Genomic DNA, 17,015 nt, shown 5'->3' with positions numbered 1-17,015 from the left:
TTGACAAGGTCACAAAGCAGTTTTGTGGCCCTACAAGGTGGAGAGCTCAAGTCCCCCATTTGCCGTTCCTGTGTTTATAGATTTTGTTTTTCTTAATAACAGTAAAAATATACCAAGATAGTTCTTGTCTTTTTAAATAAGATAATTAAAAAAGAGTGATTAATAAGCTTATAGGAAATGAAGTACTGAACTGTGTAAATAAACTAAAAACTAACTGTACCACAAAGAGTGCTATTAACATTTTGGAGCATTTCCTTCTGGTTCTTTCTCTTTGTTTACATAAAGAATTTTTAGTGATATTTTTATCATTATTGTCTTATATGTAGATGAGTAATCTGTTTTTTAAATATTAGAGTTCTGAGCATTTTTCTTAAATATTTTTTGAAAATACTGTCAATGAATACAAGGTATCCCATCATGTGGAAGTACTACAAATTTTATTTCTTTATTATTTCCAGTTTGCTGTTAGAAATAATGCTGTGAGCACATTCTTAGGATTGTTAGGGTATTTAAAAAATACTTCTGTGTTGGGAAATTGCCTTCTGGAAAAGCTATGCCAGTTTATACTGTTATCACCAATATCTGATAGTGCCTACCTCATTGCATTCTTGCTTAGTGTTAATTATTACCAGTTTCTAAAAACCACCAATTTTTAAAACAAAAATGGTATCAGTTTTCATTTTTTTTTTTTTTCAACGTTTATTTTTTATTTTTGGGACAGAGAGAGACAGAGCGTGAACCGGGGAGGGGCAGAGAGAGAGGGAGACACAGAATCGGAAACAGGCTCCAGGCTCTGAGCCATCAGCCCAGAGCCTGATGCGGGGCTCGAACTCACGGAGTGTGAGATCGTGACCTGACTGAAGTCGGACGCTTAACCGACTGCGCCACCCAGGCGCCCCAGTTCTCATTTTTTTAATACTGGGCATGTTCAACACTTTATAATCTTTTGTATTTCCATAATTATCTGTTTGTTTGGTGCTTTTTTTCTACTAGATTATTTTTAGTAGGTTTATAAGAACTTTAATTATTTGTTCACTATTAAGAGTCACTAGTTACTGATAAAGTCACTAGTTAAATTTCAGACTTTATGATTCTTGGGTCATATCCATCAACTTGTTCTGTGTTCTGTTTCTTTTTTCTCCCCCAGAGTGTTTCCAAAATAACCATCTTTACCAGGCAGTCCATTAGTTTTCCAAATTCAAACGAGCTTCTTTAGCAATTTTTACTGTTCTAATCCCTATAAAGAGAAGATAAATAGACTGGCTAGTCTTTTTCAGGTCTTTTTCAGGGCCTTCTAGAATCAGTTGTTTAGCACCTCTTGGATCATGATTTCCATTTCTTCCATGTCAAGGCATAAATGGTCTTTAGGTTTTGTTCTCTGATAAAACTTTCATAAAACAGATCAAACAAATGATTGTGGTGGCTTTGCCATGAACATGAATGTCTTCTAGGTGTTGGTTTCCTGATGAAACTCATACAAAACAGGTGGAGCAAATAGTTTGGACATCAGCATGAGTGTCAGTCATGATGTGCCTTTTTTTTTTTTTTTTTTTTTTTTTTAAGCAAAGGAACACATTTTGTGTTACTTGTGAGATTCTTTCCATGAATTTATCAGGTGATTTTTGACTGGAACATTTTCAGCTTCAGTTTATAAAATGCAGCCTTGTCATTCTGCATATTTTTAAGTCTCACTTTAAAAATGTGGCCCTGGGGCCATCAGATGTATATTTTAGTTCCTTAAATCCTTCCTGTGACTAGTGTGTTCCCAGTATTTCTGATGTTGAACGTAGACTGTGCTTTCATATCATACCAATCTTCCTTAGAAAACGGATCAAACACTTTCTTCTTGGCTCCTTTTTTGGTGCTTGTTGTGAGGGGCTTGTTCTTGTTGACCACTGTGGTGCTGCTCTCTTATTCCTCATGTGTCATATTTAGGGGTTTTTCCTAGTTTGTCATTTGGTATTCTTTATGGTATATTTTGATGTATAGAAATTTTTAAAAATCTATAGTTAAATCTTTCTTTGATTTCTATTGCTTTTGTAATTTATAGTTCTTGCCTAGGTAGTCTTAACTATAGTATAGACTTTTTTAACTGTTTTCTTTCTTTTCTTTTCTTTTTTTTTTTTTTTTTTTTAGTTGCAACTACTGGCCCTTCAGTATATTATAGTCAGTCACCAGCATATAATTCCCAGTATCTTCTCAGACCAGCAGCTAATGTTACTCCCACAAAGGTAACAAAGGAATAATTTATACATTTATAAATATCTCCTTTTTAATTGTTCAGGCTTCCTTCAAAGAAATTCAAGAAGTAGTTCAGCATTAAAACTTATATGTCCCATAAGATACAGATATTTTAAATTTCTCTCCAGATACAGAATTTATGCTTCCTACTCATCTTATTTTTATGTTACAATGAGTGTGAACATTTACAATATTTTCTAAATGGGGTGGTGGTGGTGGTGGTGGTGGTGGTGGTAGTGGTAGTGGTGATGGTGGTGGTGGTGGTGATGATGGGTCCTTCATCATTTTGTTTTGGCGGAAATAGGACTAGAATGGCCTTGCTGAACCACTATGTGGTAAGTATTTCAGGCCTAAAGTGGCTATGTAGGTGTCGATTAACACCCAGCATTACAACCATAGTTGAATTATAAAGCTTTGAAGACAGATGGCTTGGGTGCATTTAGACCTTGGCTTTCTGCTCGCTTGTGACCTTGGGCAAGTTTTTAAATCTCTCTATGCATTAGTTGCCTCATATGTAAAATGAGGATAATAATCCCTTAATTCATAGGGTTTTTGAGGATATTAAAATGAGATACTATATTAAGTGCTTAGAACGGTGCCCAGTTGGCACATTAGTAAATGCTTGATAAATGTTAGTCTCCATCATCATCATCATTATTGTTAACATCATTTTACACATTATTTAGGAATGAAGAAATTTATTCTGTGCATTTATTGTAGAATTGGATTTTTAAGATTCTGTCATTAGTTAAGACAGTTTTTATTAAAGAAAGGAGTATAACTGTAAGTATCTTTGTAAGTAATGTTGTCTTCTCTTGACAATGTGCTACATACCCTAATGATATTTTTACCTTATAATGCTCATATTTGTGGTTTGTGAGAATTGGTTTGCATCTAGTTATCTGTAATTTTGTAGACAACCTACAAAAAATTTTAACTTTTTTTTTCTTTTAGGGTCCAGTTTATGGCATGAATAGGCTTCCACCTCAACAACACATATATGCCTATTCCCAACAGATGCACACACCACCAGTCCAAAGCTCATCCGCTTGTATGTTCTCTCAAGAGATGTATGGTCCTCCGTTGCGTTTTGAGTCTCCTGCAACAGGAATTCTATCACCCAGGGGTGATGATTACTTTAATTACAATGTTCAACAAACAAGCACAAATCCACCTTTGCCAGAACCAGGTTATTTCACAAAACCCCCAGTTGCAGCTCATGCTTCAAGATCTGCAGAATCTAAGGTTATAGAATTTGGAAAAACTAATTTTGTTCAGCCTGTGCCAGGTGAAGGAATAAGACCATCTTTGACAGCACCCGCACATACAACACAGCCAACTCCTTTTAAATTTAACTCAAATTTCAAGTCAAATGATGGTGACTTTACTTTTTCTTCACCCCAGGTTGTGACACAGCCCCCTTCTACAGCTTACAATAATAATGAAAGTCTTTTAGGTCTCCTAACTTCAGATAAACCTTTGCAAGGAGACAGCTACAGTGGACCAAAAGCTAGTCAAACCATTGGACCTCGAAATACGTTCAATTTTGGAAGTAAAAATGTGCCTGGAATTTCATTTACTGAAAACATGGGTCCAAATCAGCAAAAAAATTCTGGTTTTCGTCGAAGTGATGACATGTTTACTTTCCACGGTCCAGGGAAATCAGTATTTGGAACACCTGTGCCAGAGCTGGCCAACAAGAGTCATGAAACAGATGGAGGAAGTGCCCATGGTGATGATGATGATGACGGCCCTCACTTTGAGCCTGTGGTACCTCTTCCTGATAAGATTGAAGTAAAAACTGGTGAGGAAGATGAAGAAGAATTCTTTTGCAACCGTGCAAAATTATTTCGTTTTGATGCAGAATCCAAAGAATGGAAGGAACGTGGAATTGGCAATGTAAAAATCCTAAGACATAAAACATCTGGTAAAATTCGCCTTCTAATGAGACGAGAGCAAGTACTGAAAATCTGTGCAAATCATTACATCAGTCCAGATATGAAACTGACGCCAAATGCTGGCTCCGACAGATCTTTTGTGTGGCATGCTCTTGATTATGCAGATGAGTTGCCCAAGCCAGAACAACTTGCTATTAGATTCAAAACTCCTGAGGAAGCAGCACTTTTTAAGTGCAAATTTGAAGAGGCCCAGAGCATTTTAAAAGCCTTAGGAGCAAATGTAGCCTCAACCACAAATCAGTCTCTGAGAATTACAAAAGAACCCACAAGTCATGATAACAAAGATATTTGCAAATCTGATGCTGGAAACATGAATTTTGAATTTCAAATGGCAAAGAAAGAAGGGTCTTGGTGGCATTGTAATAGCTGCTCATTAAAGAATGCTGCGACTGCTAAGAAATGTGTGTCATGCCAGAATCTAAACCCAAACAGGAAAGATTTCCTTGGTCCGCCATTAGTTGAAACTGTTTCTGCTCTTACAACTGGCCCAGAAAATACTCCAGATAGATTTGCACCGATGACTCCAAAGAAAGAAGGTCACTGGGATTGTAGCATTTGCTTAGTAAGAAATGAACCTACTATATCTAGGTGCATTGCATGCCAGAATGCAAAGTCTGCCAACAAAAGTGGATCTTCATTTGTTCAGCAAGCTTCCTTTAAATTTGGCCAAGGAGATCTTTCAAAGTCTGTTAACAGTGATTTCAGGTCTGCTTTTTCTACGAAGGAAGGACAGTGGGATTGCAGTGTGTGCTTTGTGCAAAATGAAGGAAGTTCTACAAAGTGTACTGCTTGTCAGAATCCAAGAAAACAGAGTTTACCTACGTCTTCTGTTCCAGCATCTGCTTCTTTTAAGTTTGGAACTTCAGAGACAAGTAAAACCCCGAAGAGTGGATTTGAGGACATGTTTGCTAAGAAGGAAGGACAGTGGGATTGCAATTTCTGCTTAGTACGAAATGAAGCAAATGCTACAGTATGTGTTGCTTGTCAGAATCCGGGTAAACCGAGTCAACCCACCTCTGCTGTTCCAGCACCTGCGTCTTTTAAGTTTAGTACTTCAGAGACCAGCAAAGCTCCAAAGAGTGGATTTGAAGGAATGTTCACCAAGAAGGAAGGACAGTGGGATTGTAGTGTTTGCTCTGTGCAAAATGAGAGTTCTTCCTTGAAATGTGTGGCTTGTAATTCCTCTAAACCAACTCATAAACATATTGCAGAAGCTCCTTCAGCCTTCACACTGGGCTCAAAGACTAAGTTAAATGATTCTTCTGGAAGTCAGGTTGGAACAGGATTTAAAAGTAATTTTTCAGAAAAAGCTTTTAAATTTGGTACTACAGAACAAGGATTTAAATTTGGGCATGTAGATCAAGAAAGTACACCTTCATTTACATTTCAGGGTTCTTCTAATACAGATCCTAAGTCAACAAAAGAAGGATTTAGTTTTTCTGTCCCTGTGTCTGCTGATGGGTTTAAATTTGGCATTCAGGAGCCTGGAAATCAAGAGAAGAAGAATGAAAAGCCCCTTGAAAATGACACTGGTGTTCAGGCTCAGGATATCAGTAATCAGAAGAATGGTAATGGTGTGATTTTTGGTCAAACTGGTAGCACATTTACCTTTGCAGATCTTGCAAAATCAACTTCAGGAGAAGGATTTCAGTTTGGCAAAAAAGATCCTAATTTCAAGGGATTTTCAGGTGCGGGAGAAAAATTATTCTCATCACAAAGCAGTAAAATGGCTGATAAAGCTGACACTTCTGCTGACCTTGAGAAAGATGATGATGCCTATAGAACCGAGGACAGTGATGACATCCATTTTGAACCAGTGGTTCAGATGCCTGAAAAAGTGGAACTTGTAACAGGAGAAGAAGATGAAAAAGTTCTTTATTCACAGCGGGTAAAATTATTTAGATTTGATGCTGAGATAAGTCAGTGGAAAGAAAGGGGTCTGGGGAACCTAAAAATTCTCAAGAATGAAGTCAATGGCAAGCTGCGAATGCTAATGCGAAGAGAGCAGGTACTGAAAGTATGTGCCAACCATTGGATAACAACTACAATGAACCTGAAGCCTCTCTCTGGGTCTGATAGAGCATGGATGTGGTTAGCGAGCGATTTTTCTGATGGTGATGCCAAACTAGAGCAGCTGGCAGCAAAATTTAAAACACCAGAGCTGGCTGAAGAATTCAAGCAGAAATTTGAGGAATGCCAGCGACTTCTATTAGATATACCACTTCAAACTCCTCATAAACTTGTAGACACTGGCAGAGCTGCCAAGTTAATCCAGAGAGCGGAAGAAATGAAGAGTGGATTAAAAGATTTCAAAACTTTTTTGACAAATGATCAAACTAAAGTAACTGATGGAGAGAATGAGAGCTCTGATGGTGGTGCTGCCAGTGCCTCTGATACAACTAACAAGCCAAACCCCGAAAACACGGGGCCCACACTGGAGTGGGACAACTATGATTTAAGGGAAGATGCTTTGGATGATAGTGTGAGCAGTAGTTCAGTACATGCTTCTCCATTGGCAAGTAGCCCTGTGAGGAAAAATCTCTTCCGCTTTGGTGAGTCAACAACAGGATTTAACTTCAGTTTTAAATCTGCTTTGAGTCCATCTAAATCTCCTGCCAAGTTGAATCAGAGTGGAACCTCAGTTGGCACCGATGAAGAATCTGATGTTACTCAAGAAGAAGAGAGAGATGGACAGTACTTTGAACCTGTCGTACCTTTACCTGATCTAGTGGAAGTGTCCAGTGGTGAGGAAAATGAACAAGTTGTTTTTAGTCACAGAGCAAAACTCTATAGGTATGATAAAGATGTTGGTCAGTGGAAAGAAAGAGGCATTGGTGATATAAAGATTTTACAGAATTATGATAATAAGCAAGTTCGCATAGTGATGAGAAGGGACCAGGTATTAAAACTTTGTGCCAATCACAGAATAACTCCAGACATGACTTTGCAAAATATGAAAGGGACAGAACGAGTGTGGGTGTGGACTGCCTGTGATTTTGCAGATGGAGAAAGAAAAGTAGAACATTTAGCTGTCCGTTTTAAACTACAGGATGTTGCAGATTCGTTTAAGAAAATATTTGATGAAGCAAAAATAGCCCAAGAAAAAGATTCTTTGATAACCCCTCATGTTTCTCGTTCAACCACTCCCAGAGAGTCACCATGTGGCAAAATTGCTGTAGCTGTATTAGAAGAGACCACAAGAGAGAGGACAGATTTAATTCAGGGTGATGACACAGCAGATGCAACTTCAGAAGTTGGAGAAGCATCTAGCACATCTGAAACAACAACAAAAGCAGTAGTTTCTCCTCCAAAGTTTGTATTTGGTTCGGAGTCTGTTAAAAGTATTTTTAGTAGCGAAAAATCAAAACCATTTGCATTTGGCAACAGTTCAGCCACTGGGTCTTTGTTTGGGTTTAGTTTTAATGCACCTTTGAAAAATAACAGTAGTGATGCCAGTTCAGTAGTCCAGAGTGAATCTGAAAGAAAAGTGGAACCTAATTGCGAAGAGACGAAGAATTCAGATAGCAAACAGTCTTCAGATGGCAAAGTCAAAAATCTTTTTGCTGCTTTTCCAAAAGAAGAGTCCTCAACTAATTACACATTTAAAACACCAGAAAAGGGTAAGCACTTAGTCTTTGGTATAAACAGAATTTTTTTTCCATTAATTTGTAAATATTTTGCTTGATGCATATACTTTTTGGTAGGATACTAACATTTTAGTAAAAGTTGGGTTATAATAGCTTTGTGAATAGTGAAAAAATAGTGGTGCAGATTTTTTTTTCTCCCTAAATCTCTTTCCCTGTGTTTAAACAGCAATAGAAAGTGTGTGTGTGTGTGTGTGTGTGTGTGTGTGTGTGTGTGTGTGTGTGTAAGTTATTTAGGAGATCTGAGTAACTGGAAGATACTTATATCATGCTTAGTGCAGAGAACAAGAACCTAATACAGTACCAAAGTTTAGTGACTCATGTACTTGAATCATGAGTATTACCTCGAGTCTGATTTTTTTAAGTGTCCATTATTCAACATATTATTCTCTTGTCACTCAAAAAACATGGTACTGAGATGTTTATAAGTTATGTAAGGAAGACTTGCTGCTATTATTAAAAGAGTAAAGAATGAAATTACCAGGATAAATAAATATGTAACACAGCCCCAAATTGGTATAAATTGAGGTATTCTGGCTTTTTATATTTTAAAATCACATTGACTTTGATTCTCAAAATGTTCAAAAATGAAATACTCTTTATTTTCTAGGATTTAATTTTAGCCTTTTTAAATCTAATCCAATGGCTTTTTGGACCAGCATCCCTTCCTCACAGCCTGAGAACAAAGGTATAGAGCTAGCATTCTCGGTATGAGATGACATCAGTTGTTTTTTTGTTTTTTGTTTTTTTAAGCAGCTGGTAGTCCTTAGCATAGTAACTGGCTGTATGAAATTAAGTATTTAACACACAGTGTGCATGTTAAAGAATGTGTGTTTAAACAAGTACTTTTTGACTAGGGGTGTGTAACACCCTTTAATGCTGTTTTTTTGTTTTTTGTTTTTTAATGTACTTGGATGTCATGTTTTCTCACTATTGCAAAGCATTATTTTGAGGTAGATCCATATGGTCTTTACCTTTCACTGCTTTGTACTTCATTATTCTGTCATTTTCTGCTGTGCTTAATGAAGACCTGTGTTTTCTCTAACATTTATCTTTAGCCAGTAAGTAATGTTTCCAGTATCCAAACATGTGATGGCAGCATGTATACACATGGAACAGGGTTTCCTTTTAAGGCTATCCTTTTAGACAGGGTTTAGAAAAATATCATATTTGAAAGTAGACTTCATTTTTAACAGCCACCATTAAATGCTAGTATGTTATAAAAGTATTGGTATTAGAGTGGAATAATAGGAAGTGGGGGATCTGTTGAAGACCTTAAGAGTAAGGTTAGGGAATTGAAAACCCGTTATTAGTATCTAATAACATATCTTGAGTAACCCAAATATGTTCACTGGTAAAGTGACAGTCCTTGATTTTGGGGGGCCTTCAATTTTTATTTTAAGTTTATTTATTTTGAGAGAGAGAGAGAGAGAGAGAGGGAGAGAGGGAAGGAGAGCATGAGTGAGGGAGGAGCAGAGAGAGGGGGGAGAGAGAATCCCAAGCAGGCTCCACACTGTCAGTGTAGATCCCAGTGTGGGGCTTGGTTTCATGAACTGAAATCATGACCTGAGCCTAAATCAAGAGTCAGGTACTCAACCTACTGAGCCACCCAGGTGCCCCTCTTTTTTTAATAATGTTTGTTTGTTTGTTTATATGTTTATTTTATTTTTTTAGAGAGAGAGAGAGAGAGAGAGAGAGAGAGAGACAGAGCATGAGTGGGGGAGGGGCAGAGAAAGAGAGGGAGACAAAGAATCTGAAACAGGCTCCAGGCTCTGAGCTGTCAGCACAGAGCCCAATGTGGGGCTTGAACTTGGGAATGGCGATGTCATGACCTAGTCTGAAGTCAGACGTTTAACCAACTGAGCCACCCAGGCGCCCCTTAATGTTTATTTTTTTGAGAGAGAGAGAGAATGCACGCTCACGAGTGGCAGAGGGGCCGAGAAAGAAGCTGGGAGAGAGAAGCAGGCTCCATGCTGTCAGCGCAGAGCCCGATGTGGGGCTTGAACTTATGAACCATGAGATCATGACCTGAGCTGAAATCGAGAGTTGGGTGCTTAATCGATTGAGCCACCCAGGGGCCCCTCAATTTTTAAGTATACCAATCACATTACTAGCTAAAGCAGCCCTTAAGCTTTTCTTGAGGATGTATTCTTTGAGAAATTATTGAAGAGTGTGGACTTTTTCCTGTAAATGACATATATTTGCATGCACAGTCTGCGGGACCTAGGTTAATCCTTGACTCGAGCAAATTTGCCAGTATACTACTGCAGGACAGAAAGCTTTATTCTGTTTCAAGTCCAAGAATGTCATAGTCCCAAAGGATCTTAGAGATGGAGAGTTCAGACATGAGGAAACAGCGGGCTGTCTGAAATGCTCAAATTGTCTTTACCAGTTAATAACAGAATTGGAGTAAGAATCTGTATCCTACATTAGTCATACTATGTTTTTCTAATTAAAGAGAATAAAAGGCAAGTTTAACATTGTAATAGGGTTCTAATTCTCTAGATCAGGTCAAATATGACCTGTGTATATAATTTAGAATTTTCTAATATCCACATTAAAAAATAGAATAAGAAGAAACAGGTGCAAAAAAAAGGAGATGAAATTAATTTTAACAATCTATACAGACTATATCTGAAATACCATTTCAAGTTCTAATCATAAAAAAAAAAGATTTTGTGTGTGTGTGTGCGTGCGCTAAGTCTTTAAAATCCAGTGTGTATTGTTCTACTTGGAGCACAACTCAGTTTGGAATGGCCACATTTCAAGTGTTTAATAGCCACGTGTGGCTAGGCTACCATATCAGACAGCACCAGTTGGTACATAGCATGCTTCATGATTTGCTTTACCCATTCCTTTTGCTAAATACTCTTCTTTATAGACCAGAGTATATTGTATGAAGAATCCCTTTATTCTTCCTTTTTTTTTCAGCTATAAAAATTTGTGTTAGTTTTTTATAGTGTTATCCCTAGGATAACTTTTAATTTGGTTTTATCCATTATCATGCTTAGAAATACACAAAACTGGATGTAACTCTGAACACCTGCCATCCTTGGCAATTGTTAACTTTCCCTGTAGTAACTAATCATGGTTAGCTTTTGCGTTAATTTCATATTCATACTAATCCTTGCTCATGATTTACGTAAGTTTTTTCAGTTGTTTAAAATGCATGGATATTTTGCTCAGCTATTGTTTATATGCCAAATACGGTTATGGCAGCATTATTTAAATACCTTTTAAAATTATAGCCAGTAATGGCAATTTTTTTTTCAACGATCAGTAAGTAAAAGCAGTTTTTTTGGTTTTAATGGATTCTATATTCACTAAGGATTTTTGATGGAATGTTAAATCAGGCTTCTAATTCTCTACAGAGCTCTGTCCACATCAAAGTTTATGTGTTTAACCTAAAGATAAGTGGTGTGGTTTTATTTTCAGTTAGAATATTGATGTTAATACCTACTTAACTCCTGGTCTTTATAATTTTTTTTGACCTGTTTTATAGCAAAAGAGAAGGAAAAGCCTGAAGATTCTCCCTCAGATGATGATGTTCTCATTGTGTATGAGTTAACCCCGACCCCTGAACAAAAAGCTCTTGCAAGCAAACTTAAACTTCCTCCAACTTTCTTCTGCTATAAGAATAAACCAGATTATATTAGTGAAGAAGAAGAGGATGGTAAATCTTTTGTTATTTTAAAAGCATTCTGTCTGTGCTAATTTTAGTAATGTTTAAATTGTTTAAGCCTGCCTCTTAGAGCCCATAACTCCTGTCCTTATAGGTAGATGTTTATCCTCAGTGTGTGTGTAAATAGTCAATGGATGTAATGATTGAAACAACTGCATTTTTAAAGTAAGGATGTTTTGGATGACTACTGTGAGCAGAGCAGGTATTTTGAGAGAATTGAAAAGAATCCTAATTTCCCTATAGACTTAGAGGGATGAGAGAGTGATGAGGCAGATAGGGGTCTGATTATGGAAAACTTTGTGAGCCACAGTAGAGTTTTTCAGCAGGGGAGTTTGCATGTTCAGAAAGAGTTTCAGCAGGATCAGTTGAGTTAGTGAGATAGAGGATCGGGTTGTGGGACATGGAGATAGGAAGATGAGCCAGAATGATAGTAAAGCAGCTCAGAGGAGAGCCTGAATGAAATTTCTGTGATGACAGGAGAGGCATTAGGAATATAGAATTGGCAAAACTGGGTGCTCTTTCAATGGGGGGGGGGGGTGAGGGAAAGTATGAAATTGGAGGATAATTTCTAGATTTATGGCTGGGAAAATTCCTAAAACTTACTAGAAATTCTTTTTAATAAAATCAATTATACTTTAAGATGAAGATTTTGAAACAGCTGTCAAGAAACTTAATGGAAAATTATATCTGGATGACTCAGAAAAATGTAGACCATTAGAAGAAAAGCTAGCAGGTATGTTAAATTAAAATTACTAGTTAAAATGTTTTTTAAAAATCTTCTGTTTAAAAGGAATCTTTAGGGCGCCTGGGTGCCTCAGTCAGTCAAACGTCCAACTTCAACTTCAGCCCAAGTCATGATCTCATGGTTTGTGAGTTCAAGCCCTGTATCTGGCTCACCTCTATCAGCGCAGAGCCCACTTCGGATCCCCTGTCCTCCTCTTTGTCTGCCCCTCTCCCGCTCATGCTCTCTCTCTCAAAAATGAGTAAACATAAAAAGAAAAGGCATTTTCTAATCTGATCATTTTTATGATTATCAGATTTACTTATGTGATATGCCTGTGGCAATTTAAAATATTTGAAAATAATATGAAGTGTAAAACATTGTTTTCCTGGTGATCCTTGTTCTCCATTAGCATTCATAGGTATTGCTATCGGGGTCTGTAATCTGTAGATTATATGGAGGACAATTCTTGGAGAGTAGTTGGACTTCTAACTTTCTTTTGCTTGTGTTGTGTGGGATTTTCAGATAATGAAAAAGAATGTATTATTATTTGGGAAAAGAAACCAACAGTTGAAGAGAAGGCAAAAGCAGATACATTAAAGCTTCCACCTACATTTTTTTGTGGAGTCTGCAGTGATACTGATGAGGACAATGGAAATGGGGAAGACTTTCAATCAGAGTTACAAAAAGTTCAGGACTCTCAAGTAAGAGCATCTCCATTGTTTTCCTTCTGGTTGAGTTGCCATTGTTGATGCAGTAGATTAGAATATTCTTACCAAATGGTAATAATGTGTTGTGGATAGCAAATGGATTAGGCATTTACCAATCAGCTTTGGCCAGAGAAGGAGGAATGTTGTTCTACAGAGAGGACTTAAAGGTTCTCTCCTGTGTATATGTTGGATTTTTGCAGGGATGGGAGAGATGGACTGTGCAGATATTAAGAATGTTTATCATAATACCAAGAATGATATTAAGTAGTTAATTTTTCATGCAAGTTAGTTCATTTTGTGGTGGGCAGAGTGGATAGGAAGTGGCATTTGAGACTTAGTTTCAATGGCATTTGAGACTTAGCAAGGTGGCCTATACCTTGCTTTGTAAATTTCATGATTTGATTACTTTCTTTTTAAAAATTTTTTTTAACATGTATTTATTTTTGAGAGAGAGAAGAGACAGCACAAGTGGGGTTGGGGTAGAGAGGGAGGGAGACACAGAATCCAAAGCAGGCTCCAGGCTCTGAGCTGTCAGAGAGCCCGATGTGGGGCTTGAACCCACAAACGGTGAGATCATGACCTGAGCTGAAGTCGGAGGCTTAATCAGCTGAGCCACCCCGGTGCCCCTTGATTTGTTTACTTTCTTAGCTTAAAAGTAGTGATAATCTTAATAGGTATCAACACCTTGGTATCTTAATTTGTATTCCACAGAAACTAGAAGACAAGATCTCTGTCTAGTTAATTTGTTCATAATCTAATTTGACATCTATTCAGAATGTTCCTTTCCCCCTCAAGTAACACTGTTTTTTGATGGTTTGTTTTTAATTCTTAGATGATTAAGATGAAGTAGAGTTCTGGAATTAGTTATGAATGTGGTGGTTTATTTAAAGGATATATGGCTAGAGAGAGATGTGTTGTAACACATGGTCTTAGTCTGTAAGAAATTTATTGCTCTTCATTGACTCTGAGCAGTCTAGCTGACCACCTAGGATGTGTAGGTTTAAACTTAATCTATCAGTACACATACAATTAATGGCCATCAGCTGATGTAATGCTAATCATGTTCTCATTTACAACCAGATAGATTTATTTGTGGAAATCTGAAGTTTTTGCAGCAGTGGCCTTACTGAGTGTTCCATTTAAGGTGTATTTCAAATCACTCAACAGTTTCCCTGGACTTACTGGGCATACACAGTATTTAATAGCTGTTACTCTAATTACTAACTGCTAGAGGCTTTATCACGTATTTATTCAGCAAATGCAGTAGTCATATTAATATAAATTTAGATTATGCAAATTTAAACAGTATGATTTAAATATGGCCTCTTGTGTGCAAAACTTAAAGTTATTGATTTAAAATGTATTTTAAAATTTAAGGGGCGCCTGGGTGGCTCAGTCAGTTAAGCATCCGATTTTGGCTCAGATCATGATCTTATGGTTTGTGGGTTCAAGCCCCGCATCAGCTCTGTGCTACCAGTGTAGAGCCTGCTTGGAATTCTCTCTCTTTCCCTCTCTCTCGCCCCCTGACCCCACTCATACTTTCTCTCTCTCAAAAATAAGTAAATAAACTAAAAAAAAAAAAAAAATTAAACTGAAAAATAATTTCAGCACTGATGTACACACTGAATTATACATCATTTATTCTTATTTTCCACCTTGTGGTGCCACTTTAGCTGGTACACAAGAATTTGGTATCTTTTGTCAGTATTTTGTGAAACATGCTTTTATAGGAGTTGAAATATCTTATTTGAGGTGACTTGTGTTATTTTAAAACATTCATTATTGTCATAACTTAATAAAATAATCCTATAATTATCACAATGTTCATTAAATAGCAGTACTACTGGCTGTTCAAAAATACTTTGGGTACTAAAGTTAAATGTGATAAACCTTTATAAAGGTTGAAAAAAATGGCACAATAAATTATAAAATTTCAGGAGAGCAAGCACCCTTTAATACAGACATGAAATAGAAAACCAAAAACCATTAAAGCTAATATGCTATAATGGATGTAAATTTATACTCTCTCAGAATGCATTGTTCCTACTGTGACACTCAGTCTAATTCATCTTAGATATGCATCCCTTGCATAAAATGGTTATGTGTACTCTCTAAATGTTTACCGTTGAGCTAGCACTGTGCTGACGATTGGGTATACGGTAATGAACAAAACAGAAGTAATCTGACTTGTCTGTGTGGAGTTTTCCATTCAAGGACTGTAAGGCATTAGCAGCTGAATTAAAACAATTCCTCTCACCCAAGCAATTCTAGGCTACTTATTTGGGGTAACGTTTATTGTGATATAATTCACATATTGTGCACCCCATCCATTTTAGAGCGTACAGTTCAGTAGTTTTTAGTATATTCACATGGTTATGCAACCGTTACCACAGTGAATTTTGAACAGTTTCACCACCCCAAGAAGAAAACCTCTAACCTCTAACAGTCACCACCCTTCCCCATTTTGCCCGAGCTCTTCCATCTCAAGAAACCACTACCCCTGATGGACTTTCTGTCTCTATAGGTTTGCCTATTTTTTGGACATTTTGTATAAATAAGTCATGATAATATGTGGCCTTTTGTGTCTGGCTTCTTTCATTTAATGTTTTCAAGGTATAGCTACATTGTAGTGTATATCTGCATTTTATTAATTTTTATGGCTGAGTAATACTCTGTTGTATTGGATATATTACATTTCATTTATCCATTCATCTGTTGATGATCATTTAGGTTGTTTTTACTTTACTTTTTGTCTGTTATGAATAATACTGCTATGATAGCCTAAAACATTTGACACATAGAATGATTTATCTTTTCCTTGTGTTTTGGTACATTAAAAAATAAGGATTTTTTTCATTTGTAGTAATTTTTTTATAGAAGTAAAATTCACTTTTTGTTGTGTGTATATGTGTGTGTCTATTTTCTAGGAGTTCTTTTATATGTTTGAATTCTTGTAATTCTCACCAGAGACAGGATATGGAACAATTCCAACACCCCCCAAAATTTCCTTCATATTGTCCCTTTGTATTCATAACCTTTTCTGCCCATATCTTTGGGCAATTGCTGTTGTGTTTTCTGTTTCTATATTTTTGCCTTTTCCAGACTAACATATGAATGGAATCCTACAGTATGTAATTTTTGATGCTGGCCTTTTTCACTCAGCATAATGCCCTTGAGATTTGTCCCAAGTTATTGTGTGTAGTAATAGTTTGTTCCTGTCTACCACTAAGTAGTCCATTGTGTAGATGTACCACAGTTTATTCATTGATCCATTGAAGGTCATTTCCAATTTATTTTGCTCTTTTTCTAGTTTCTTAAAATGGAAGCTTTAAATGACTGATTTAAGACCATTTTTCATTTCTATAAATATTTAATGCTGTAAGCTTCTTTCTAGGAACTGTTCAGCTTCATCCAACAAGTGTTGCTATGTGATATTTTTACTTTCATTCCGTTAAAATATTTATTTTCCTTGAGATACTCTTTTTTATATATGCGTTAGATAGTATGTTGCTTCCAAATACTTGGTGATTTTCCAAATATCGTTCTGTTACTGATTTCTAGTTTAATTCCATTATTGTCTGTGAACATAATTTGAGTAATTTTAGTTCTTAGAAGCCTAATGAAGGCTGTCTTGGTGATTGTTGTGCACTTGAAAAGAATGTATAGTCTGCTCTTTTGGCATAGAGTGTTCTATAAATGTTAATTAGCTCAAACTAGTTGATACTGTGTTGTCCAGGTCTCATATATAAGACTAACATTTTAATTAGAGGACTGTTGCTAGGCATAATTATAGATTTGTCTGTTTCTCCTATCAATTTTTGCTTAATGTACTTTTTTAGAAAGTGTCCCCTCTGCTTCTGTTTTCTGGAAGACATTGTAGGAATTGCTATTATTTCTTTCTTAAATGTTTGATAGAACTCACTACTGAAACCATTTGACCTGGAGGGCTATTAATTAATAATACATTTTCTTTAATGGATAATAGGCCTATTCAAGGTTATCTGTTTCTTTAATAGATAATAGGCCTATTCAAGGCCAGTATCAAAGATTACATACTGT

The 17,015-nt window shown here is 36.6% G+C and overlaps 1 protein-coding gene and 1 long non-coding RNA gene across 5 annotated transcripts in view; one reads left to right on the top strand and one right to left on the bottom strand.

Annotated features, from left to right (window-relative positions):
* The window catches only part of LOC123384402, a 34,667-nt gene that overhangs the window by 4,340 nt on the left and 13,312 nt on the right, over positions 1 to 17,015 (bottom strand). The window lies entirely within an intron of this gene.
* RANBP2 (RAN binding protein 2) overlaps positions 1 to 17,015 on the top strand; it is an 83,008-nt gene that overhangs the window by 54,453 nt on the left and 11,540 nt on the right. Inside the window, exons 19-24 of one of the 4 annotated variants that reach the window (XM_023251533.2) lie at positions 2,137 to 2,231; positions 3,196 to 7,819; positions 8,454 to 8,531; positions 11,346 to 11,516; positions 12,166 to 12,258; positions 12,772 to 12,950. In XM_023251533.2, the coding sequence (XP_023107301.2) occupies positions 2,137 to 2,231; positions 3,196 to 7,819; positions 8,454 to 8,531; positions 11,346 to 11,516; positions 12,166 to 12,258; positions 12,772 to 12,950 (5,240 nt within the window). The remainder of the gene's footprint in view (positions 1 to 2,136; positions 2,232 to 3,195; positions 7,820 to 8,453; positions 8,532 to 11,345; positions 11,517 to 12,165; positions 12,259 to 12,771; positions 12,951 to 17,015) is intronic. The other 3 variants (XM_045053971.1, XM_045053973.1, XM_045053972.1) reach the window with 3 other exon arrangements.

Source organism: Felis catus, chromosome A3 (assembly GCF_018350175.1).
Source record: "Felis catus isolate Fca126 chromosome A3, F.catus_Fca126_mat1.0, whole genome shotgun sequence".
In the NCBI taxonomy this organism is placed as follows: Eukaryota; Metazoa; Chordata; class Mammalia; order Carnivora; family Felidae; genus Felis; species Felis catus.
This window is presented reverse-complemented; position numbering and strand designations above follow the sequence as displayed.